At 38.7% G+C, this 24,329-nt stretch overlaps 1 protein-coding gene across 6 annotated transcripts in view; it reads left to right on the top strand.

The window, feature by feature from the left end:
- Positions 1–24,329, top strand: part of FHOD3 (formin homology 2 domain containing 3) — a 374,111-nt gene that overhangs the window by 330,120 nt on the left and 19,662 nt on the right. For 4 of the 6 annotated variants that reach the window (XM_066185488.1, XM_066185478.1, XM_066185464.1 and 1 more), the window contains 6 exons: positions 705–824; positions 1,289–1,450; positions 11,934–12,124; positions 13,630–13,822; positions 21,824–21,995; positions 23,947–24,108. In XM_066185488.1, coding sequence (XP_066041585.1) covers positions 705–824; positions 1,289–1,450; positions 11,934–12,124; positions 13,630–13,822; positions 21,824–21,995; positions 23,947–24,108 — 1,000 coding nt within the window. Of the gene's footprint in view, positions 1–704; positions 825–1,288; positions 1,451–11,933; positions 12,125–13,629; positions 13,823–19,233; positions 19,264–21,823; positions 21,996–23,946; positions 24,109–24,329 lie in introns of all 6 variants that reach the window. The other 2 variants (XM_066185497.1, XM_066185471.1) reach the window with 1 other exon arrangement.

The following is a 24,329-nucleotide window of genomic DNA, read 5'->3' as shown; positions in this document are numbered from 1 at the left end:
ACAGAGACATAGAAATAAATTTTGTCAACTCAATTACCCTCGCTCTCTTCCTTTGAACTCTCTGGTGTAGTTCATTTCCTGAGGTAATGGAACAAAATTTATGATTTCAAGCCTTACCAGTATGTGTATCTATACTCAGATAACATGTGTGGATGGAAGATGCATTAAATTAAGAGATTAAAATGAGACTATTTGTAAGGCTTGATGTTTACAGCAGATTTTATTTTTTCCACTTTAAATTCTCGCAAGCAAAAAACCATATCTAAAACACAGAAGTGGCCGTCATTTAAAGAAAGCTGAAGGGTCAAGCTACAGTTGTAAAGTCAGCAAGGTTTCTAACTTTTTTCATTTGTTGTTCAAAGATTAGAAAAAATACTTTTAAGAAGCTTTTTTATCAGTCGGGACTTGGGTGTGTTCATGCATTTAACTGAAATGCAGCAGCATTGTTCTGTTTGGAATCACAGGATAGTCCCCAGGAAAAGTAAGGCAATTGCATACATAAAGGAGCAACAGTAGAAAAATATTTTATGTACTTTTTTTGCTGTCCTTGCATGTGATTTATTAGCTGGAACATGGAAGAAAGCCAGCACACATGGTCAGTTTACACTCTGCAAGACGCCAGTTCAGGAACTTTTTGCAGTAATTAATCTAAACCGTAGAATTAAAAACTAACCTTCACTTTCTTGTTTCTGTTCTTATGGTAGGAAGTTGCAGAACCACTGCTAGACCTGAAGGAGGGAATGGACCAACTGGAGCACAATAAAACTTTGGGATTCATCCTTTCTACTCTGCTAGCCATTGGGAACTTCCTGAATGGAACCAACGTAAGCCTGCTGTCCCAGCATTTCCCTGGCAGCTTTTTCCTTCAAAAAAACGGAAGTCAAAATCATTGTGAAAATTGCAACCCACAATTTCTTTTGTACCAGAAAAGTGGTTTAGGGAATAGAACGTGCTTGTATTGTGTGTTTGGGTGTTCTATGTTGTGTGTTGTCTCTTTCAGCATAATCTGAAGGAAGTGTGGAGCTAAGCAATGTAACTCCCTTAAGTGTAGTGTTGATGTTTTGCATTCAAAGTGTGAGAATTGTGTCGTGGGTCATTTAACTGCAGATGGATTGATTTTAGACCTAGTCTTCAGCAAGTTAAAAATGAATAAAAGCAATTACTTTCCTCTCCTGTAGGATTCTTCTTCTTTCCCCTCTGCCCCTTATTGGTCATCATTTTTGTCTACTAATCTGCATAGGTAGGAGTAAGCATTTTTAATTTCTTACTTATTTTTTTTCCTTTGCAGGCCAAAGCTTTTGAGTTGAGCTACCTCGAGAAGGTTCCAGAAGTCAAGGACACAGTGCACAAACAGTCCCTCCTGCACCACGTCTGCACTATGGTGGTAGAAAAGTTCCCAGACAGCACTGATCTTTATTCGGAGATCGGGGCCATCACTAGGTCAGCCAAGGTATGTCTAGTAGGTAAATACATTTTGTATTTACATGTATGCCATGTATTTACATTATATGTACATTTTTATAACACCTCTTTGAAGTGAGATATTTAAGATTTTGTTCTATTCTTTGATTTTTTTGGTCCTTTCTGGTTGCAGCACTATTTATGAATGTGTGTTCATTGTGTCATTTGCACTGAATTTCAAAGATGCCAGTGCTTCCCTCTTCTTTATTTCTGTCTGTCACAAGGTTCCCTCGTCAGTGCACTCTTAGGCAGCCATTGGTTATGACAGCCATTTTAATGTTATGTACATTATTTATGTATATAACTATTAGGAACTATTTTCAGGTTAAAACTTAATTTGGCCAGTATCTTGAGATATATTTATTCTGTGGTTTGGGGGATTCCCTTTTTTAAGGCAAATGCCTGATTGTATTTTAAATTCAATGGAATGAATTAATTTTTACTAGTAAAATTGTTTCCAGAATTAAAGGGTCCTTGAAATACTTGGTTTAACTCACAACAGCTGGGGCTGGGCAGGACCTCAGCATATGACTTAGTCCAACCCCATGCTAAAGCAGGTTCACCTAGAGCAGGTTGCAGAAGAAAAGTCAGGTGGGTTTTGAGCATCTCCAGTCGAAGAGACTCCACAGCCTCTCTGGTCAGCCTGTTCCAGTACTCTGCCACCATTGAAGTAAAGTTTCCTATATTTTAATACTACTCCTTTTCTGCCCTTCTGAAAATAATGTTCGTGGTTAGGAGTTAGGGAGCATGAGTAGAAATAAAGGAAACTTGTGGCAGTACCTCTTGTCAAAAAATGGTAATTCCCTGTTAATGAATAGGTCTGGTCAATGGCTTGATGGAGATTATTTATTACTGATGTGAGCAGGCATAATAGGAACACTGTAAACTCACTCTTGAATCTCTCAGAGTGTGAGATTTCATGAATAACCTTTAAAAATAGCACATTGCTTGATTAATGGAGTAAACATGGGAGATAGCAAACATAAAAATTCTCATTAGGAATCATGTCTCATTGGAAATGATAATAATCACAGCAGATAATTATAGTGTCCACCTAGTCCATTGTCTTGATTCAGACTGTGGCCAGTACCAGCTGCTTGACAGAAGAGCACAGGAAGTTTCTAAGGGGATGAAAGATTTCTCCTAGAAAAATGTTATTTCATGAGCCATAATTCTCATTATGTGCATCAAATAGAGGAAGGATTCCTTTTCCAAAGGCCACCTTATTTGGATGTTGGGACAGGAGCTGGAGAGTGTGAGGGCAAACAACTCTGTTTTCCCCCACGACCCAGGACATCTGTATAATACAATATTTGTTTTAAAACTGCAAAAATGAAATTTTATTTTGGCTCCTAGTGGAGTTCTTGCGACAATGAATTCATAATCTTATTTTTTTTCTACTGTTCAATTTGCCAGTTTCAGGATTTACTATCTGAATATACTGAACAGTCAAAATATTTTTTTTCTCTCTAATTAACAGAATAATTTTGGGTGGAAAGTATCTCTGAAGGTCATACGACCCATCAACCTTTTCAGTGCAAGGCCAAATTAAACTAGGCTGCTCAGATCCTTGTCTAAGTATTAAATGATCCTTTTATAATCTTTTTCTTATGAGACCATTTCCACACTTTTCCTCCATCTTACTTTTCTAGAATGTGTTAAACAATAGTAAATACAGTATTCCAGCCTCTCCTTATCAGTGTCATATCTTATTGTGTTTGTCCCTTCTGCTACCTTTTGTTGGATGTTCTGAGGTTTTCTCTGTGTTCTTTGACTGCTGCTACCCTTTGTTCACCCATTGTCCCAGGGCAGTTCCCAAGGACATCCAGACTGAACTGACAGAGCATTCAGAACTCTCAACGGAGTTGGATGCTGCCATGCACTCTGCACTTCATTGCAGTCTACAGCAGCGACCATCATCTGCTGAAGAAGATTTACTGCTTATCTCTGAAACCCCTAATAATCTTCAGTCAGGACTAATCTGAATAATTTCCTGCCATCTGTAGATTTTACCCTCTGGATGTGCTTCCTTGTTTCCAGATAATTTTGAAATACAAAGTACAAACCCTGAGATGCTGGCTGTTAGCCTTGTCAGCAAGTGAGAATCAATGCATATTCCTTTTTTTCTTTTGCCTTCTTAACCTCACAATTCATAGGTGGCCTCCCATGGCTCTTGAAAAGATTTTGAAATTTAATTTTCTTTACTTACTCTTATCTATTCCCTATTTTATAAACATTCAGAATATAGTGGTTATTTTTATGTCTTAAGTTTCCTGTCACTCATCCTTTCAGCCAAGTTACCAGATACAGTAATAAAACCTGGACTTCTGCATCAACTTTGCTGCTTTTCTAGGAATAGGCAAAACTTTTGCTATCCTCTGATTCTCTAAGTTACCAAGTACAGTTTCATATATATTCACACTCATTGAGCCAGTGGCTCAATTTCTTTATTTTAATTGATGTCAGAATTACTGTATTCTACTTGTTTACTGCTTCCTAAGATATCATCTCTCTCCAACATGTGTTTCTGTTAGTAAGGTTTCAAACCTTGCTATTAGTTCATGTCTATTAAAAATACAATACAGAAAAAGGAAAGGAGGACCAGAGTAGGTTTTTCCCCAACATCCTCTGTGGTGAAGGTGGATGAAGAGAAGTCATCTTGCTTCCCTTCTCTAATTTTTATCTTCCTCGGCTTCTTTCATCCCAAGTGATCCAGGACCTCCTGCATTTTTTTTTTTTTGATACCATAAAGGAATTTGTGGCTTTTGTTTTATATCCTTAGATATTTTCTCTTTAGAGAAAAAGAGAAAATCTTTTCTCTTTTGTCCCAGTTTTCCTCTTGTAGAGCCTATGTTTAGGCTCTGGTGTATTGCCTTCAGTGAGTTTGGTTTCTAATGTTTGGAAGATTTTAACTTTCTCTTATGTTTTTGTTTTTAATTTGAGTGATTCTTACTTTCCTAACATTTAGGTATATTGGTTTCTCATTTCCTGCTTCTTCTCTTTGCTAAGAATTTATTTCCCTTTTTTCTTAGATTGGGATCAAGTTAATCACTTAAAAGGAAAATTACCGCAAAAGAGAAGAGCCTTTGTTTTCCAAAATTCTCACCACCATGTATGGTGTTCTCCCAAGTGGATCTTCTATTTTTCAGTCGTAGAAAGTGGAAGAAAGTTTAGCCTACTGCTGTCACTTATAAAAAAATTTGGGTCTAAGAGCATGCAAAATTGAGCACAGTCTTTCAGCCTGTGGTTTGCTGATCCAGTGGCTCGGCCCAAAGTGGACAAAAATCTGAAAAGGCCAGATAAAATCACATTAAGAGAAATTACAGCCTTAACCTTCCCCATGTCACCCAAGGTCTCCCTCCTTGGGATGTTCCTGCATGTGTTAAACCACTGATGGATTACAGTAACAAGCTCTATTCCCATTTGATCATAGCTGCCACAAATCAAAGGGTTAGGATGTGGAAGCCATCCAAGCTGCCCTCTTCAAGGGAATGTTCACAGACAAGGCAAAGTCTTGGTTTAGGAAAGTTGACAGGAAAGGAGAACTAATATTTCACTGTGGATTACGCTGTATTTTGAGCTCCGTTTTCCCTACAAACATCTTTCAGAAACCACAAAGGCAAAACAATTTCCGTCCTGTAGATAAACAGAGATGCCCCTTCCCCTGAAATGCGCATCATATGAGAATTTCCTGAGCACTAGTTCATGAAAAAACCCAAAACCATAAAGACAACAGGCTGCCCCACCAAAGAGGAGCTAGAAAGAGCAGAAACAAAATGGTATAGTTCTTGCAAAACTTGTGGCTTTTTACTGAAGGACTGCATTCATAAACAACACAAAAAAACCCAGACACTAGTGAAAAAATTAGAGGAAAAATAGAATTCTAGATAAATAAAAGCATTTAGGAAGTCGTGCACAGCAATGATTATTTAGTATCACACGATTAAAATCACTTGCCCTTTTTATTTTCTTGATATTTTAAGTCTTTTTTTTTCACTGCAGTTGTACCAGAACTGATGCACCTAATACTGAAGCAGACCCTCAGATTCCCGCACTTAAGCTCAAGTTTTGTTGCTAGAAATTTCCTTAAGAAGTGGTTGCCTCAGCTCCAATATCTTCTCTGTTAGTGAATAAAGATGTATCCTTATTAAAAATGTTCATCTTCTCTCTCTAACCCATAAATATTTCCCCTGTGCATCGGAAAGCTGGCCAGCTCCATAGAGTAAACTATAATTGTCATTTTCTTCCCCTGATTTTACTTACAAGATGTCAAACTTCTGTCTGGTATTTAACCCCCGCAGCAAGACACTTGGGCACAGGACACTCACAGCTACTAAGCAGGGGAGAAGCAGGCAGCTTTTAAAAGTAAGAAATAGGAAATGTTAGCAACACAGGAGGAGGCAAGGTTAGCTGGTAGGAAAGAACTTTGGATGAGTCAAAGTCATACACAGGGGAGAAGGAAGCCTGCAGCTGCCTGCCCTCTGAGGACCTTAGCAGGGAGGCATGAGGAGAAAGGAGCTGTCTGGAATAGAAGAAACATTTGGCATGCTATATCTTCTGCCTGATACATTGGAAAGCAGAGACAGGATTAAAAAAAAATAATAAAAAGATAGGGAAAATCATGCTGCCTCCTGTACTCTTTCAGTGGGGTTTCTCATGTCTCTCTTGCCAAAAAGTATTTGTGCGCAGTTATCATTCAAGTATGTTTTCCCTACATTATTTCAAACAAAAATAAATTCCAAAAGTCAAATTATTTTCCATGGAAAAAAAGTCCAGGAATGCAAGGTTTCTTGCAGTCATTCCTTGTGATGCCAGCAGCTGCCCCAGATCCTGTCATGGGCTAGCAGGAGCAGAGGTGAAAGCAGAAAAGGGAAAGGCAGATCCTGTTTGGCTGCAGGGCATACTGGGGCAAGGGGGAAGGATCTTCCATGACAAAAGAGACTTTGAGGTTATGTCTCAAAGAGAGCAGATGAAGTTTAGCACATGTGCCTGACAGCACTGTGGTGTTTCAATAACATTCCAGGTGAAATGACTGTAGGAATTATTGCAGGTGACATAGCACCATCTGAAGGCACCTATGTCACTGTGTGGTATGGCTCCCCTTTGTCCCAGATTGTGGGAACTGCCATACAGCATCTACAAAAAGATCCCACGTAGTTAGGGTATTGTTTAATGAAGCAAAATGCAGTAGAGGTGTGTTTGTAACTAGAGATAGGTATGTAATTGGGCAGAATCATCTGGTCATACCGCACTAAGCCACCTCTGCCACCTCTGTTCTTTAATTTTTCATTAGAGGGTTGATTCAGGTGTTCTCATTTCCAAAATTATTTTTGCAGGGTGCCACCTCTTACCCTAGAATTAGAAATGTCTGGGTAGAACCTTCTTTTTATATTGGTTGCTTTAGAGAGCTGGCATACATCTCACCTAAAATGCATGCCCACAGTGTGCAAGTCAGACTAACGAGGGTCTTGGGATAATTCTTGTGATGCTTGGTGAAGGAAGCCAGGCTGGAAATATTAGAGGAGACAGAGTTTTGAACATACACCACAGAAGGTTGCTGCTCTCAGATGACAGTGTGTTTGCAAGGAGCAGTTCTCAGAATTTCCTTTGGCACTGAACCAACTCAGGAAAAGATGAAGATTTCATGTTCCCTGCCAGAAAGCATCCCTGTAATAATGTGAGAATGAACGGTCTGACCCTAAATTATAAACAGCTTAGACTAGACTGTGGTCTGCTGCAGAAACTATCTTGAACTTTGAAAAGAGAAAGCTTGTGTGTAGTTATGTATATCTTTCTATGAAGTACAATAAAATAGTTGTCATTTTATTGTGCATTTAAGGCAACATGTCATTGTGAAAGCATCAATCTTCCCTTAAATGCACTTTGTGACTAAGATAAAAATACAGAGATGCAGGTCTTCCGTAGAAAATAACTGGATTTTATATGTTCACCACTAAATGAAACAAGCTATAGCAAAAAACAATGGAGTATCAAACAATAGAAATCTTTAACAAGAATGCTGAGGCTATGGAATAAGTTATTCACTTCAGAAGAAAACTTGCAATACAGTGATCTTGAAAAGAAGTGCTTCATTAGTTTCCGTTCATTTCCTTGTTTGGGGTTTTTTTGCTTCAATCCAGTTGTGAAATCTTTGACCCTGTTGAAAAGCTGAATGTAAGCACAGGAGGCAGGAAACATGAGTGTATTTAGGTGCAGCACCTTTGACTTTAGGATGGCTTTGTACTTTCAGCAGTGGGGGAGCTCAGCCCAAAGACTAGAGGAGATTTAGCTGGAAGAGGGAACCTGTTTGTAATGCACATTCCAGCGAAGGGAAAGCTGAAGAAAAATGACCTCTTATCTCAGAGTGGCTGTTGTTGTTTGCGGTGCACAGCAGTGCATAACTGGAATTGTATATACTGCCCTGGGGAATATATAGTGGAAGGCACTTTAGGTTTGAGCTACTGCATTTAATTCCCAATGTTACCTCAAAGCAGCCATTCCTCTCTCTCCCAACAAATAATAAAGTGTGCAATTCCTGTGTTGCCATGAGGTATCGGTGGCCACACAGAGGAATAACATCCCAACCTCAAGATCAGAAAGGCTCCCTGATCCATGTTCTATCTGAATGATTGGAGCATGGTCTAGTATTTCATTAATGACAAAGTTTTAAACTTTTATACATGGCATGTGATATTGGATAGAGTTGAACTTGAAAAAAATAGGCCTTGTAAGGACCAACGTTCAGGGAACCAGAATGAACAGGGAAGTAAATGCTGAGCTGTTTGATGGTGGTGGCAGTTTTTGAGTCAGGTGAAAACCAGTGAGAACAGAAACTCTTTGGGCAGTAGTTGTGTCATGATGTACTGCATTCTCAGCCCAGTGGAATGAGAAAGTTGGTAGAATTTTCTTTATTTTTGTAGTTTATAGCAAAGTCATCTGCTTCAATGGTAGCAAGCAGTAAACAGTGATATAAAAAGTGATTAAAGTGAGTGCTGTTTCTGGCATGTGATTGGAAGGTTTTATTCTTTAGTCTGAGTCATTTGTACAAAATATGGTGATGTGTTAAATTGAAAAATAGAGTTTTAATTCTAAAGTTGCCCAGTAGTGAGTTTAGGGCAGTGGTTTGCTGTGGCTGACTCTGCAGGGCTTTTGTCACATAAACTTGTCTTTACATCCTATTTGCATATACTGTTTATGGCTACTCTCCTCTGATAGAACAGTGTCTACTAAGACACTTCTCAGAAATGAACAGCGGGCCTAGCAAGAGATTTCACAGATACCAGTAGTTCTGAATGTTTTTTAGCTAGTGTGATTGTGAATGGAGAGGAACCTGGCCAGAGAAAAGAGGAACATCAAATATATCCCAGAAGCATTTAGAAAGTTGCTTTTTCTAAATTGGTTTACAAATTAAAATAAACATTTCATAGTGTTTTAAAGAAAGGACATTCCTATTTTGCATAACAGCCTAAGAACACTCATTCTTTTTCCTGCAGAAAAGAACATGTATTAATTTTAAAAATTTTGGCAGAAGATAATTATGCAGGGCCAGCAAGCTGCTATATTTTGCACATATATGCACAGAGGAGGAAGAAGAATATATGTTTGTACCTTCCTCCAAATCCTTGGGCCAGGTACATCATCTGCACACTACTGTCCAGCAAGAAAGCTGTAATGACTATTTTAGACTACTGCTTCCTTTTATTCAGTGGAGCATAGTTGTAAAATAATGCCACAGCATTTCTTGTCTAAGTACCTCCTATCCTGAGCTTTCCTGGAGCCATAACTCACCTGAATTCCTTCTTAGTCCCAGCATGACCATCCAGCTGCAGGCAAGAATTGGTGCATCTTTCCTTTCCAGAAGGAAAGAACAAAAAAGAGGAATCATGTTTCTCTACTATTATACATCATTAATTATTGGAAATAAGCACATAAATCAGAAAGTGCAATCCATGGTCGCTTGGCAATGCTGTGTGTGAACTGGTAAAAAGATAGTATGGTATTATAAACGCCTTTCTATGTTTTCTTTATGCATAATATATTGAATAACTGTCACTGTTATTCCTCACAAGTTTTTGTTCTCCTTATCATATGGACACATGATTGGGGGTCTCTTGTAGTTGGGATTGCTCATCACTCTTACTGTTATATTTTTGTATATAGCTCCCTAAGCAGAACCACAGACCTGGAGCAGACTGAAATGTAATGGATTCTGTGTCACACACAAACTTGGCACTGGTGAAATAGCATTCCATAAAGTATCAGGTGGGGTACCTGATTGAATCCAAGAAAAACTGAAACTTTAATATTTCACATGAGGATGTTTTCTGCAAGGATATGCCTTTCTGTCCACAAGCAAATGACCAAACACTAGAGAGACAGCAGACAGAGATTTCATGAAGGTTTGGCACATTCTTCCAGGCGCTGTACGGTTTGACTTTGGGGAGTACACGGGTACATTATCCTATACTGGAGTTCCTACTTTACTCCTTCCAGGAGTTTACAACTTCTGCTCAAACACACCTGTGCTCCACAGAGCAAGAGCAAAACCACAAAGAGGTTTGTTCCAGGAGAGTTCAGGTGACATTCTTACTGCAGTCTCCTTAGGATTTCCACAGAGAACTGAATTTTTGTTTGTCCTCAAAAAACTCATGAGTGTCCCTTAGCCCAACCTGCCACCCCTGTCCCTGCTGGAACTTCCCACTCTTGTGAATGTGCTGACTGTTGGCAGGCTTCAAGGGGCCAGGAATTCGCCACATTCCCCCAGATTTGTTGTTCTCCAGAGATGTTTCTTGAACCCCTACATGCCTGAACCTCAGAGATTTGATAGATTAAAAAAATTTTGATAGATTAAATTTTGATAGATTAAAACTCATTCTGTCATAAAATGTCATGAATTTAAATTTCTCAGCTACAGAGCCTGAGAAGCTTCCTCAACCAGGTTGGATAATTCTTACTAAGAAGACCTAAACCTTGGATTTTTTTTTTTTTTTTCCTTAACAGGAATGCTAGTATTTTTCCCCATGTGTGTTTTAGATACACCATCTGTGGAGAGCAGCAATGTGTTTATCATCAACAGTGAAAATACTGACCTGGAAAGGACTTTATTTTTTCAACATATGCATTGATATGGATATAAGGAAAGCAAATACCCCACAGCTGCTCCGCCTGCAGGGCTTTTCTGAATAGCAGAGTGGATCAAAGGATGTTTTTATTTCCTTGTGAAGAGGAAAAATTCATCACTTTATAAATCACAGCAAAAACAAATCAAATCAATACCAGGAGCTTTTTAATAATAATGCATTTCTTATGGATTTTCTCAGTATAGGTCTCAGCAGTGGATTCTGCACACAGCTAAGAAGAATGAAATAAAACCTGCCCCTGATACTGGTTTTCATTTAGCATTAAGGAATTAACTGGAATATGAGGCTGTAACATCCCAAGCTCTGATGTGTTTAGTATCTGGGAGCTAAGTCTGTATTTTATAGCTTGAGTTCATCTGAACTGTGAAGTGGTATCATAAAATCATTTTTTTCCATTCTTCAGAATTCCAGAACATGTTGGTTGGTTTTATTTTTCTCATCTGTTGTGTGCTGTAGCTGGGTCATTGATGCACTTTGTTGAGTTGTTAGCAACACGTCCTGAGTGTCTTCTGTAAGAGTATCGCGATTTGAACACCTTTTTTGGTTGATGAATAAAGGAGAAGCTCTCCCTCACCTTCTGTGGAATGTGTTGGCGTCTGTCCTGATGAATGTTACTGTAAGGTGCAATCATTTATTTTAACTGTGTTGAGAGGCTTTCAGAGTCGTTACATGATCTCGTTACAAGCCAGTAAATTCGTATTGTATATCAAGGAATGAAAGTTAATGCTGAGATCACTAAATAACACATACTTTCAATAGAGCTTTAAAAAATTCTGGCCCATGAATTTTGTGATTAGAACTAGATCATCTATTAACAAGTCAGTGCATGACTAGGGAATAGATCCAAGTACTTCCTAAAATGGAGAATTGTTGGCGGGGTACAACAGTGAGCAGTAAACAGGGTATAAAAAGCTTTGAGTAGTAGAGAAAAGGATTAAGAAAAAGAGAAAGTTTTGTATTACCTCAGAAAGAACTGAGTCATGCAGTTGCTTGGTGCAAACGTGAAGTTATTACCAAAGGAAAAAACACATCACAGTATTTTTTTGTCCCTTCTTTAGCTGTTAGGCCACCAAGAATAAAACCAAATGTATGTGTATGGGTATTTCTTTGTTTTCAGTTTTCCTTACTAACATTACATGCCTTGACATACTGCAATAGAAAGCTATTTTTTATTGTTTTAAGAATATTGTTTTAATAATGCAAATTGGTGTTGTGTTGCCACTACCTTGACCCTTTCATACACCCAGACTGCATTGTTCAAATATCCAAGTATACAACTGCAGTGTTTTAACTTCAAGTGTTACCTTTTCTTTTCCTTTCTCTTTTTTTCAGGTTGACTTTGAACAGCTCCAGGAAAACTTGTGTCAGATGGAAAGACGGTGCAAAGCATCATGGGATCACCTTAAGTCTATAGCAAAGCATGAAATGAAGCCAAGTTTAAAGCAAAAAATGTCTGAGTTCCTTAAAGACTGTGCAGAAAGAATCATAATCCTGAAGATTGTTCATAGAAGAATAATTAACAGGTACAGAATTATATTGGTGACATCAAATATAATTTGATATTAAATTACTTGACAAAGTTATGACATCATAAATATGTGTTTAAAAGTGTTTAATGCCTATTCCTGCAAGGAACATTGCTAGGTTGTATGTGGTGCATATTTTGTTAAAGCCCCCACTGAAGAAAGATCCGCACTCCAGAAATTTCTATATTTTTGACTAAAAAACGCAATCATCCAGGTAACCATTTATTCCCAAGATGCAATAACTGTGTCTTTTGCCCCCTAGTCCCCAAAAGTTATCAGCTTCATAGCTAAGTTGATAGATTTTTTGTTTATCTCTGGATTTTTTTTAAGGAGATTTGGCTTACTGTCTGATAAACAAGAACAGACTGTAGCAAAAAATGAAGTTTTATTGACAAATTTATCATATGCAGAAGCTGAAACCAATCTTATAATAGCTGAAGGCAGAATTAAGATTCCTCTCCTTAGGATTTGCAGTTGGGTTTAATGAAATTTGTGAGAGATTTTCTGACTTCTGGATAATTTCCAAATTGCTGTGATCAAAATTAAGAACTGGATTCTAAATGATCCGAAATTTGTGGGTATACACTTGAGAAGTTGATTCAGCTCTTCTTTTGTTTTTGTGATGACTCAGGGTTTATGCCGTAAGTAAGCAGAAATCCCAATTGCAATGGAAGGGAAGTGAATTGATTAGTTTCCTGTTGTCTTTATCATATGCATTATGCAAGTAAAAAAAATAGCAACCTTCTCCTCTGATACTCTGAAACGGCATTTTAATTCCTAAAAATGTTTTCATATAGTTGCATCTTTCTAAGATTGGGAAGACTTTTTGTCCTTAGGGATGTAAATGCAGTTAAAAGGAATTCCCGTACATTTTTACACATTCTGTGTGCTGCTTTAAATCATGCAATATAAGAAACAATAGTAAAAATTGAAAATAATGCAAAAGCTCTGAGTGCCACAGAAGCAGTAAAACTGTGAATTGAGAGCGTCCCAAACTAACGTACTTGGTAGATAATATAATTTTATGGTCAGTTTTGTGAAGCAGAAATTCTTTCCTTCTTGTGTTTGCTAGCCTGTAAATCTGCATTCTTCTTGTCTAGACTTTGCCCAACAACCTAACAGCCTCTTTGAAGTTGTTTAATGCAAATAAATAAAATTGAAACTTAAAAAATATTTTTTCTATAACTGAAATGAAATTGGTCATTCACATGCCAAATTAGTCATATAAAGTGATGGAATTCCATAAACATTTTATCTCCTCCATCAGCCTGGGAAAATAGACTGGGATGAAGTTATCATAGGCTAGACTTTCATGGTTTTAATTATAAAACATACCAATGTTATGCAAAGCATCCATGAAAATTCTGTAGCACAAAGGAAATGATGGGAGCTAGTAAAGTAATAAATGGATTCAGTGAAATATAGGGTTTTGGGTTTTTTTTCCAAGAGATCATCAATAAAGATTTTTTTCCCTTTACATTTATAAACTCATTTTTTTCCAGGTTTCACTCATTTTTGTTATTTATGGGCCATCCTCCCTACGCAATACGTGAAGTCAACATCAATAAGTTCTGCAAAATTATTAGTGAATTTGCTCTGGAATACCGCACCACCAGGGAACGAGTTCTTCAGCAAAAACAGAAACGAGCTAACCACAGGGAAAGAAACAAGACCAGAGGGAAAATGATAACAGATGTAAGTGGCAAATGACATCTCCCATAGCATGGATTTTTAAATCTTTCTTTCATTGAATGTAGTATATGGAGTGTTGTTAATCTATTTTTATTTTTAGAGGTCATTGTGCTGAACTCTCTTCTATTAGAAGGCAAAACTTGCAACTCCTTGATTGTGTATATTTTCTGCTTCATAGAAATGCATAGGACAAGAACAAACTGAAATTAAGTATCCAAAAAAATCTTCTCTGTGTGCTGCACAGTGTCCAGACTATCTAGAAGACATCAGGAACCATGTGTATCAGATCAGCCAAGAATATAAAAAAGAAAGAAAACATAGAAATTAGACTCCTAACTGAGAATTTAATTTAAATGATGAATCATTGTAGCCATTTAAGTGATTGCAGCCAAATTTTAATGGATTTTTTCCTCTATCTTTGAATATTCTAATATAGTCTTGAATCTTGATATTTTATCTATTTTTGTGTCTGTGTATATATGTATGCACATATACATATATTTAATGAGCATGCACAGCAATTTCCTTCTTAACAGTAAAACACAGACCAGCCAATTTTATGGTAACAGACTACTCTGGGATTCTGAAAGGATGGACAAATTTATGTCCACAGTAGATGTCACTCTGCAAACTTTTTGACTGTAAGATTGCATACTCCTAGAATAAATTAAAATAAGATGAGTTTTCTTAGCATAATAGGTTTTTAAATCCCCTTGATTTTTTCTACCTTTTTTTTTTAAGTCAATGTAGTTTAACTCAATCCAAATAGAGTTTTAATAAGTGCCAGTACTTAATAAAAGTTTCTAGCTGTCTCAAAATCCAAATCTGGAGTCACAATTAAATGCAAGTGTTTCATTGCATTTGAAGCTACCCCTGCCTTTGGTATGAAAAGCCCAAAGCTGAATCCAGTTTTATGGCTCAGGCAACGTGTCAGTATAAATACGTAGATATGTATTGGGACTGACATGATTTGAGATTGTGTTTAAGTCATTGATTCACGATCATTTATAGATCTTTCCTGGCAATATCCTCTTTGGAAATCTGCCCCATCTAGAAAAAATGTTGAACCTGCATTATTATCAAAGGATTTTTTTCTTTTGGTGTAGTCTCAAGTAAAGGTAGAGACTCTGATTTTATACAAAGGGTATCATATAGTCATACGAATTTTCAAAACTACTGAAAAATTGAGATCAATTCCTGCAATTGCTTTTTGGTTTTCCTGATGTGTTCTAAAGGAGCCAAAAGACAGCATTAACCAAAGAGTTTCGTAAAACGAAATTTTCATTCCCTCATGTAGCTTTGACACTTTTTGCTAGTTTAAGCAAGACTGATAGGTAAACCTGTTCCTGCAGAAAATGTGAGAGGGAAAGGAGTTCTGGTCACTTGCAGCTGGGTTCAGGAAGCAGAGAAATGGGACCCTTTCAAACCAGGAAAGGTCTCAGGCTTGCCAGTGAGTCAGCAAGGGGCAGAACTAGGGACAGTGGCCATTTCCTGAAAATGGAGGGAAGGAGGCATCAAGACCTTTCCCAGAACAAAAGTATTATTGGAAGAAGATCTCTTGTTAAGTTCAAGATGGTGTTGAGATTTGGCAAGAATTAAATGCCATCTGTCAGTTAGTGTTACACCAAAAAATATCTTGCAGATCTTAAAAAAGGGACCATATTTTGCTTATCACTAATTTATAATTACAGAACAGTCCTATTAGCTTGAAATCTAAAAGCCTGCACGAATAAAAACCAGTAGTCTTTAAGACTGCCCTTACAGGAATATTCTTTAAGGGAGTTATTAATGTGGCCATGCAGCTAAATCCCTTTGACCATAACCCAGTAATATGGCCTCATTTACCTTTTATTTGAACTGCAGTATATAGTAAAACTAAATTGAAGTTGCATCAGACTATTTGTCACGGCTTCCTCAGACAACTTCAAAGTTATATCTACCTCAAAACAAGTTTCCAAGTCAGCAGGATGGAAGACATTTATGTGTGAAGAATGATGAAAATGTGGAATTTTATTGTAGTTTTGTTTTGGCTGTGGTTTGTATCTGGTCTTGATTTTCTTAGTGTATTATATTTGAAGGCTTGGAAAGGGGAGATAGATCAGTAATGCATTGACAGTGATTCACGAGTTACAAAACACTGATAGAAGAAGGCTGAGGTCGTGGCACTGGAAAACATTCTTTGTAGAAAGTGATTATAATATGCAGTAGTGATACGGAATTCTACTTTCTGCTTTTGGTGACCTAAAAGTATTGTGCAGTTATTTGAAATTTACCTCCCTGTCCTTTTGAAAGTGTCCTCAGGGTCTCATTTTTATCACCTCACAGTATACTGCCTTTAGGCAGATGAAGAGAGATTTTAACAAAAGTAGGAAAGGAATAAGCCAGAACCAACCCAGTTCTTAAGGAGAAGGCCTGTATCTTTTAAACCTTGTCCCCCCTGCAGTCTTGGAAGGCAGAGGGGTGCTGGCTGGTTGCATGGAGAATCTGCTGGCTCTTGGCATGGGGAACTTGCATCAGCTTCAACAACTATTCACATGGAGTAGGGCTGAGAAGCACAATGGGGAATACTTCCAGTCTTTCTTTCAGCCTTTTACCACAAATCTCTTTGTGTTTATATGTTCTTTAATAGCTGAAGTGGACTGGGCACTGTCAGTTTAAATCTTGGTGAATGTTGTCTGGAGGAGAGAGGTAAGGAGAAGAATAGTGCTTTGCCACAGTTTCACAGGGGAAATTGCCCAGCCTCTGTAACCCTATATCTGGCTTCAGCCAATGGTAGCACTCATTTCAGGAACTCTAAAAATAACAAGCAAGCAAAATAGGGAAGAAACGCAATTATAGATAAAAGACTGAGCTTTTAAATTATTTTTAATAATAGTAGGTAATATAAGCATCTGTCTCCCAGATTTATAAAGCTTTGCCTTTCACGATACTTATGAATTTCAATTCCAAAATTGCTGTATAATAGACATAATATTTTGAAATAGCAAATCCACTGCACAGACATGCTAGCCTAAAGGAAAAATATGAGGTCAGGAAAAAGAGGAGGGACATTTCAAGCTGTCCTGCAACATCCAATATTGAATGACAGAAGAATCAAATGGGCTTTTTTTCTTCAAATTAATATCTACTGTCTGCAAGTGGTATTCAGTATAGCAATATTCTTTCAGTGCTTTTTGATAATATTACATGTTCAAAAATTCCTAATTTATTGCTATTTCTCAGTGTTTTTATAATGATGAAATGAAGAAGGAAATACAAGGCAGGGTGTAAGAGCACATTCCCTTGTGAAACATAAGGTTGATTTATTTACTCTGCTGCTTTTACTCCTGTTGTTAGTGTTTGCTGGAGGCAAATGCCTCTTCAGACATGGAAATATGAAGGGGGTGGTGAACTGTATCTCCTGTGTACTGGAGTAGCTTTGGCTGTAGGGCAGTGGTTCTAGGAGTGAGTACTCTCCATGTGGAGCAGGAAGGAGAGAAATGATAATGCCCCGGTACTGGAGATGAGCAAAGTCAAGCAGAGGACTGCCCTTAAAGTGATTCCACAGCAAATCACTCCTAGATTAAATGGGCTGGAAGGCCAGCAACTGGGACTTTACCCTGTAAAAATCTAGCTTGATAGAAAGTAATACTATAATACCTTTTGTTTGGAGCACAGTCTTTGTAGCGTGTGTCCTCTACTATTTTCCCTTGCCCTGACTGCCTTTTTGTATTGTTTAGCTTAATTTGCTCTCCTGCTGCCCTTTACTTATTAGCTGGATGTACAGAATGATGCATAATATTAGATAGGTAGATAGATAGGTAGGTAGGTAGGTAGGTAGGTAGGTAGGTAGGTAGGTAGGTAGGTAGATAGATAGATAGATAGATAGATAGATGGATGAAATTAGAATACAAGACTATTTGTACTTCCTATTCTTCTTTCTGTTTCTTACCCATGACAAAAAGGGAACAGTGGTCCTCTTCAGAAGAGTTTCTTTACAGAGTGACTCTCTGCCCCCCAGGGTATGGAAAAAAAGACAAACAGGTAATTTTAATGCAAAGGGAACATACTTGCCATGGTTCCTCTGCAAAACACAGTGCCTGTGTTTCTGTCAGTACCACTGTGTCCAAATTAGAATAAGCATCTCACTCTTTGCATAAAACATACCCTTAAAAAGTAATGTTAATGTGCTGCTCAGCAGTCACAGCTAGTCTTCTTATGGAGATTGTACTGAAACTAAACTGAGGGCCAAAGTAAATCAGGCTTTCATTTTTAATGATGAATGTTTCTGGAACAGAATGTATCAATCCCAGACAGAAATCAGAGCTGAGATGGAGATAAGGTCAAAAATGTGTATTAGTAACACTAGGGAGAGGAATACTATTGGTGGAATGCTTATTCTAAAAACAAAACAAAACCCACAAATTAAAAAAAAAAAAAAAAAAAAAAAAAAAAAAAAAACAAAAAAACAACTCACATAAAATTTCTGGACTGTGTTTGCACTTTATAAACAAACTGAAAATTATGGAAACAAGAAGCCCAGACCCTTGAGAAGCCATGTTTCACTTTGGGAAACTTCCATGTGGGGCATCTTCTAACCCAGTGAAGAATTCCCAAGGCATTTGGGAATACAGATCTAAATAGTTTGCTAATTCCCTGTAAATCCCCAAATTTAAGAATGCTCCATATCCCACAATATTTTTGTAGTCTGTGCATTTAGTGTAGTGCAAGATAGTTTTAGACGCCTGCTGTCACAGAGGGTGAAAGCGCTGCATAACAATGGATAATTGCATCTCTCAATTACCTTAAAGTTCTTCAGTAGCTGCCTGATACCTGATCTTGGAAATCGGGTATCAGGCAGCTACTGAAGAACTTTAGGCACTTATTGAAAGACTTCCCAGCATTTGATTTGAGTGCTCTGTTGAACTGGATGTTGAAAAACCCCAGCTTAAAAAAGGAATTAAAATAAACACTTAAGTGTAGAGAAAAGGAATTGCCAAGAGGTTGACCTCTGCACTGGGAGAAACAACAGCCAGGACCTCCCTGTGCTGCACCGAGCTGGAAGAAGGAGGAGTCCTACCTAGTGTTGTCAGTTTCCATGGAGCAAACAACCCCATGACTCAAGGGAGAGAAGTAGGATGGGTTAGGGGTAGTTTCAGTTCACCATTTCTGTAAGAAAAATCAGGAAATTTCTACGTACCCTACTGGCAATGTCAGTCTGCTCTACATACAATCACCTAAAAAAAAAAAAAAAAAAAAAAAAAAAAAAAAAAAGCTGATTGTCTACGAACTGAATTCCTTGTATGTCTTCTATTTTTATGTCCTCCTATTGCATAAACAGTACCATGGTTACCTCTTACTCTGTCATGGTTTGATGGTGCTGTCTGTCCTAAATCTTGCTGTTTGTCCTTCTCCACCTTGTCCTTTGTTTCCAGTGGCAGACTGATGAAGAAGAGGACGCTGAGGTACGGTTCTCTGAAAAAGCATGTCATCCCATGTCTCCTGTGTGCTGTGACATCTAATTTCTAACTCAGATAGTATGGACTGCTCCATCTGCTCAGCTGGAACTATGAACCATGACATATTTCTCAAACCTTTTTGTCTCAATCATAAAAATGCATTTTTACAGTCAGCTTTAACCATATGCATGCCTGTCCTCTTGAATAAGGATATCCTTATATGAGGCCTTAATAATTTTAGGTTTCCTCATTTTTTTCCTTACTGTCTGTCATGTACTGCAAAGTATCCCCATTACTCAAAAGTCAGTGATTTCGTTATGGGGATCATAAGTTACCTTGGGCTATGGATTACGAGGATAATTCTGTACTCATTTAGCTGTGTAACCCCACATGGTATTATTTTATAAAGTTTTCAAAAGCATCAGGATATAGGGATATTAAGCAAATCCTAACTGTTTGCCTTGCTGTATAAATACAGAATGAGACACTTCATTGATCATAGACGTGAGCCATGGAGTAGTTCATGTATCTATCATGAAGTGCTCCTGAAGGTGATGTTCTAGCTATATTCATAATAAAAGTTTATTGATTTGAGGAGCATCTTTTTTGCAATGCCTTTTTTGTTCAGCATTAGAGCTTCCTTTAATTTGCTGAACATAAACAATGTGGCTTTAATGCTCATTGTTTCATAGTAGTGGTCATTTTCTCAACAGGCTGGGGTTTGGGCAACAATTTATGGCAACATCTGAAAATTAAGGAAATGAAATAAAACTTTTGGCTCTAGAGCTTCGCCCCCAGTGGTGGTTTGTGCTGTATAGCTTAGGGCATGGAAAGAAAATAACATTAATTTGCCTGTTTATGCCAATATGTAACTAACCTGTGTGAACAGGAACTAATGGTTATGTGAAGGCTTTATCCTTTGGAATTTTTTGGAGATTGTATTGATTTGCTGGACAACCCACTTTGTATAAGAGAGTAGTCTTTAATGCAAAAACAGCATGCCCTTTCATGGGAGTTTTTCTCTAATATTTTTCTGTGTCTTAATTTCATAAGTGAAACTCCAGCACTTGCATACTTTTCACATCAAAATGTTGCAAGTTAATCTTTTAACAAGAAAACAAACTTCTGACTATCAAAAATAGGTCTCATACTGATAGATTTAGCTCAGTGCCTTGTAGGGATTATTGTTTTGCTACTCAGTTAACTTGCTATCTTACCCCAAAAAGTCACTGTGTTAAAATAGAATCATCTTATCATTGGTTTCCAGAGTACACATTTTCAATTTGCAGTCTTGACATGGGGACTTAATCAAAGCTCTGAAAGTAGAGTCCAGTCTTTTCTTTTGATTTACTATTCTCTGACAGAAGGGTTTTGCAGGTTTGCATCCCTTTAACTGACTGGCTTGATATCACCAAGTGAATAATTAATGTTGTTTATTATGCAGAGGAAGAAGAGAATGCAGCACTTGTCCTTTCATCTGTGCTGAATTAGAGTAAGAAAGATTAAAAGGAAAAACAAAACATATTGTGGTGTCTGATGTTGAGCTGATATGAGTGAGAGTACCGAAGTTTATTATTATCTGTTCATGCCTGTTTGCTGTCAACAGGGTCGGTATTTCCTGCAGTCAGGGCTGTATTTTCAATGTGCTTTGACCTTTCTGTAGATAAGAGCATAGTGGCAAATACCAGCATCCAAGCCCTTTGGAGGCAGAGTCTGGGAAGGGAGAGCAGGCCAGAATTGCAAACCCTTCTTCTAAGAAAGTACCCACTTCTGCTACTCCCATCCATTCCTAGGTGGTTGTTTTGGTCGCTGGTGGGGCTGCTGCATACCCACAGTGTGCATGCCCAGCCAGTGTAGCTGCTGTTGTTCATGCAGTCATGGTGACAGGGAAGCAGAGGGCAAACTCCTCCACCTCTTGTAAGGTTTTGTTTGTTCTTCTGACTGCAATTTCTGTGGTTTGGCCATAAATAATTTGTCTGGGTGTTTTGGGACCAGGGACTTTTTTAGGTGTTAGTGATAATGTGTATTAAAGTTAGTTGTTAGACAGTTGTGTTTTAGAGCAGTCTGAGAGTTTTCTGGGCAGCAAGGCAGAGAGGCAAGAGGGAAAGGTGTCTCTTCCTAGACCACTGTCCCCATTTTGCCTTGCTACTGAAAGTTAATTGTACAGAAGGAAAAGCAGTTTCTTTTTTCTCTTGGGTCTCATGCTGTTCCTCTCGGCATTGTGCCTGACCCCAGATCAGGCCCAGTCTGGATCAAAAGTTACAAAGCAAGTTCTTGCTTTGTACCTTTTACTCTCAGACATAAGGTCAAAATTACAAAGCTCGAGTTAATGCATCTATTTTTCCTCTGACTCTGTCTGCTCCCTGCTGTCACCCTGTTTCGGGTTTATTTCTGGTCAGAGTAAATGCTCTGGGAGAGGAGAGACTGTTGCTTGGCTCTTTTGGGAATAGCAGCACTCCAAACCAAGCCTGGGAGGACACTTCTTTCCTTGCAATTTGCATTCGAGCCCCTGGCCTATTGTCCATGCTGTTCTCAGTTGAAACAACAAATCCTTTTCCTCCCACAGTCCGGCAAGTTCTCCAGCAGCTCCCCGCCCTGCCAGAGCCAGCCCCAGGGCCTGCAGTACGCTGAGGACGCTGCCGAGCACGAGAACATGAAGGCTGTACTGAAGACCTGCTCTGCGGGTGGGGACAGCACCATGGCATTTGGCGTCCGCACGCGGAGCCGCGCCAGCCGAGGTAGGCACCAGCATTTCCTCTTGGATACTTTTCTTGTTTCTGGTAGCCACGCAGTGGCCCAAATGTGGGTCGTGTCCCCGTTGTGTAGCACTCGCAGCTGAAAAGGTGGAGGCGGAAGGAGAACATCCCAGTGGTGTTTTCATGATAGAAGTGAATTGGGGCATGGGGATGAAGAAGAATTTTTCTGAAGTTTCAACATATAGATCACAGCCAGAGTAGGGGCATCAGCAGTCCAAGCCTGCAGAAATTTTCAATTCTCCCTGCATGATGATGGTGACTACCCACTAACACCCCAATTCTTGGTCTCATCGTGAAAGCAGAATGGGCTATCTGAAGAATCCAGGATGTGTTTTTTCTCTTTATTTTCAATAGAAGCAAGTAGAAAGTAGCAATTCAAATTCAAGTGAAAAGACCTTGCAGCATTTTATGAACAACTGGGGAGAAAGTGGGTAGGAAAAAGGCGATGTGTCTTTTAACAACCTCCCTGCTAAACTGCAAATGAGTACTTGCTTTTGTCTTCCCCTCACCAGTCCCATATTTGCAATACATCGAAGGTGGTTTTGGAGTAGAGACGATGCACCAAAATTCAAGTCTTCTTTTTCTTCTCTGGTATTTCTTCTCCTTCATACCTGAATATCTTGCACTTTCTTGATACTTTTTTTTTTTATACAACTGATAGCACATCCACAGCATCCAACACTAAGTCTGTGTGTGTGTAGTTTACTTAGGCTCAAAAACATGATCCTGGCTAATTCAGAAGTTTCTCAGCCCCAGTGTAAGAAACTAGTCAGCTAACTAAAGTACAAAGATTAATTAATTCAAGCTGCACTGCAACAAGCTGAACAGCTAAAGTAATGCACTGAATGCTGATGAGGAGAGTGTCCTGATTCTGGGAGTCAGCTTGTGTTCCCCAGAACAACAAAGGCAGAAGATGGGTGAGCCAGACAAGAGCTTTTCCGGAGCACTGTTGTAATAGAACTGCTCCTGAAAAAGCCAGGAGACCAGGCAGCCAAGTAAAGGCCGAGTCAAAGCTGTTTATGGACATCAGGGATGTGGTATAAAATGGCCTTGTTGGTGATTTCTCAGCTACTTGCAATTGTACCACATCTACTCTTTTGCAAAGCTCGCTGTCAAGTGTTCACACTGCACACTAGCCTTCAAATAATTTGAAAACAAAACGCACACAGAACACTAGCCAGTAACGGAGGAACCCAAAGATGAGTTACACGATGCTCTGTGGAGTAAGGAGTGCCAGAGCCTTGGACTCAGAAACATGGCTCACTTGTTTGTTTGTGGTTTTAACCAAAATTGCTTTCAGCTTTTCAGCTTGCCAACAACTCTTCCACTCATAACAGAGCACACCCAGTCACACCAGGAAACATACAGCTCTGTGATAAGAAGGTGAATTCATTGTGAAGGGGACAAGACATGTCAAACCACACTTTATACCCTTTTCTTGTCTCCTTTGCACTAGGTCATGATACAGATGAAATTCTTAGGTCTTTCTTTCAGTACAAAAGGACCTGTGTTTCTGATTTGCATCAATCTCCAAGATGTGCCACGTCATCTAGTGTCTTTGTAATAGGAGCAGAGAGAAACATGGTCACACAACACTATCCATCCTTGGCTTATAGGCAGCCTCTAGCAGACATTTGCCAGTTGTATGGTCAAGAGCAAGACACAGAGGCTTAAAGGAATAGAAAGTGTGTATATAAATGTATGTATATTATAATTGTGTTTGAACTCTTGGCTCTCTGCTGGTGCAGCAAAACTACAGGCTGTTATTTAGCAAAATTCTCCATTAGGCAGATTCTTCTTCTTTGGTCACATTGAAGTTGGGATGATTGAGCTGCCTGCTGTTATTTCCCAGAAAACCCAATTGCAAAAACCAAAGTGACGGAGGAGACTTCCTCTCTTCTTTTCCCCAAATTAACTTGCTGGACATTTCCAGGCCGTATCGGTTCGTGGAACGCTGGCAATGACGATTCCCCCAACGCAACGGATGATGCCGCGGATGAGATCATGGATCGCATTGTCAAGTCCGCCACCCAAGTGCCAAGCCAGCGAGCGGTGCCTAGAGAGAGGAAGCGGTCACGAGCAAATAGGAAGTCATGTGAGTATAAGGCTATTAAATTGCTCAAAATAAGGGAACATGCAAATATTTATGTATATTAGTAGGAACCAGGCCTTTGGTAGGCAGACATGCATTGGGAGTGGCTTGAGTGTGTGCTGGTGATTTGCTTGTGTCCCTCTTACTATTGTTTAAACAGTGTTGTATGCAGTGGGTGACTCTGTCCTTTACAGAACTTGAAATGTCCTTAGCAGAATGAGAAG

Source organism: Chamaea fasciata, unplaced genomic scaffold (assembly GCF_029207755.1).
Source record: "Chamaea fasciata isolate MVZ Bird 193981 ecotype frontalis unplaced genomic scaffold, bChaFas1.0.hap1 SCAF_1, whole genome shotgun sequence".
NCBI classification, from domain to species: Eukaryota; Metazoa; Chordata; class Aves; order Passeriformes; family Sylviidae; genus Chamaea; species Chamaea fasciata.
This window is presented reverse-complemented; position numbering and strand designations above follow the sequence as displayed.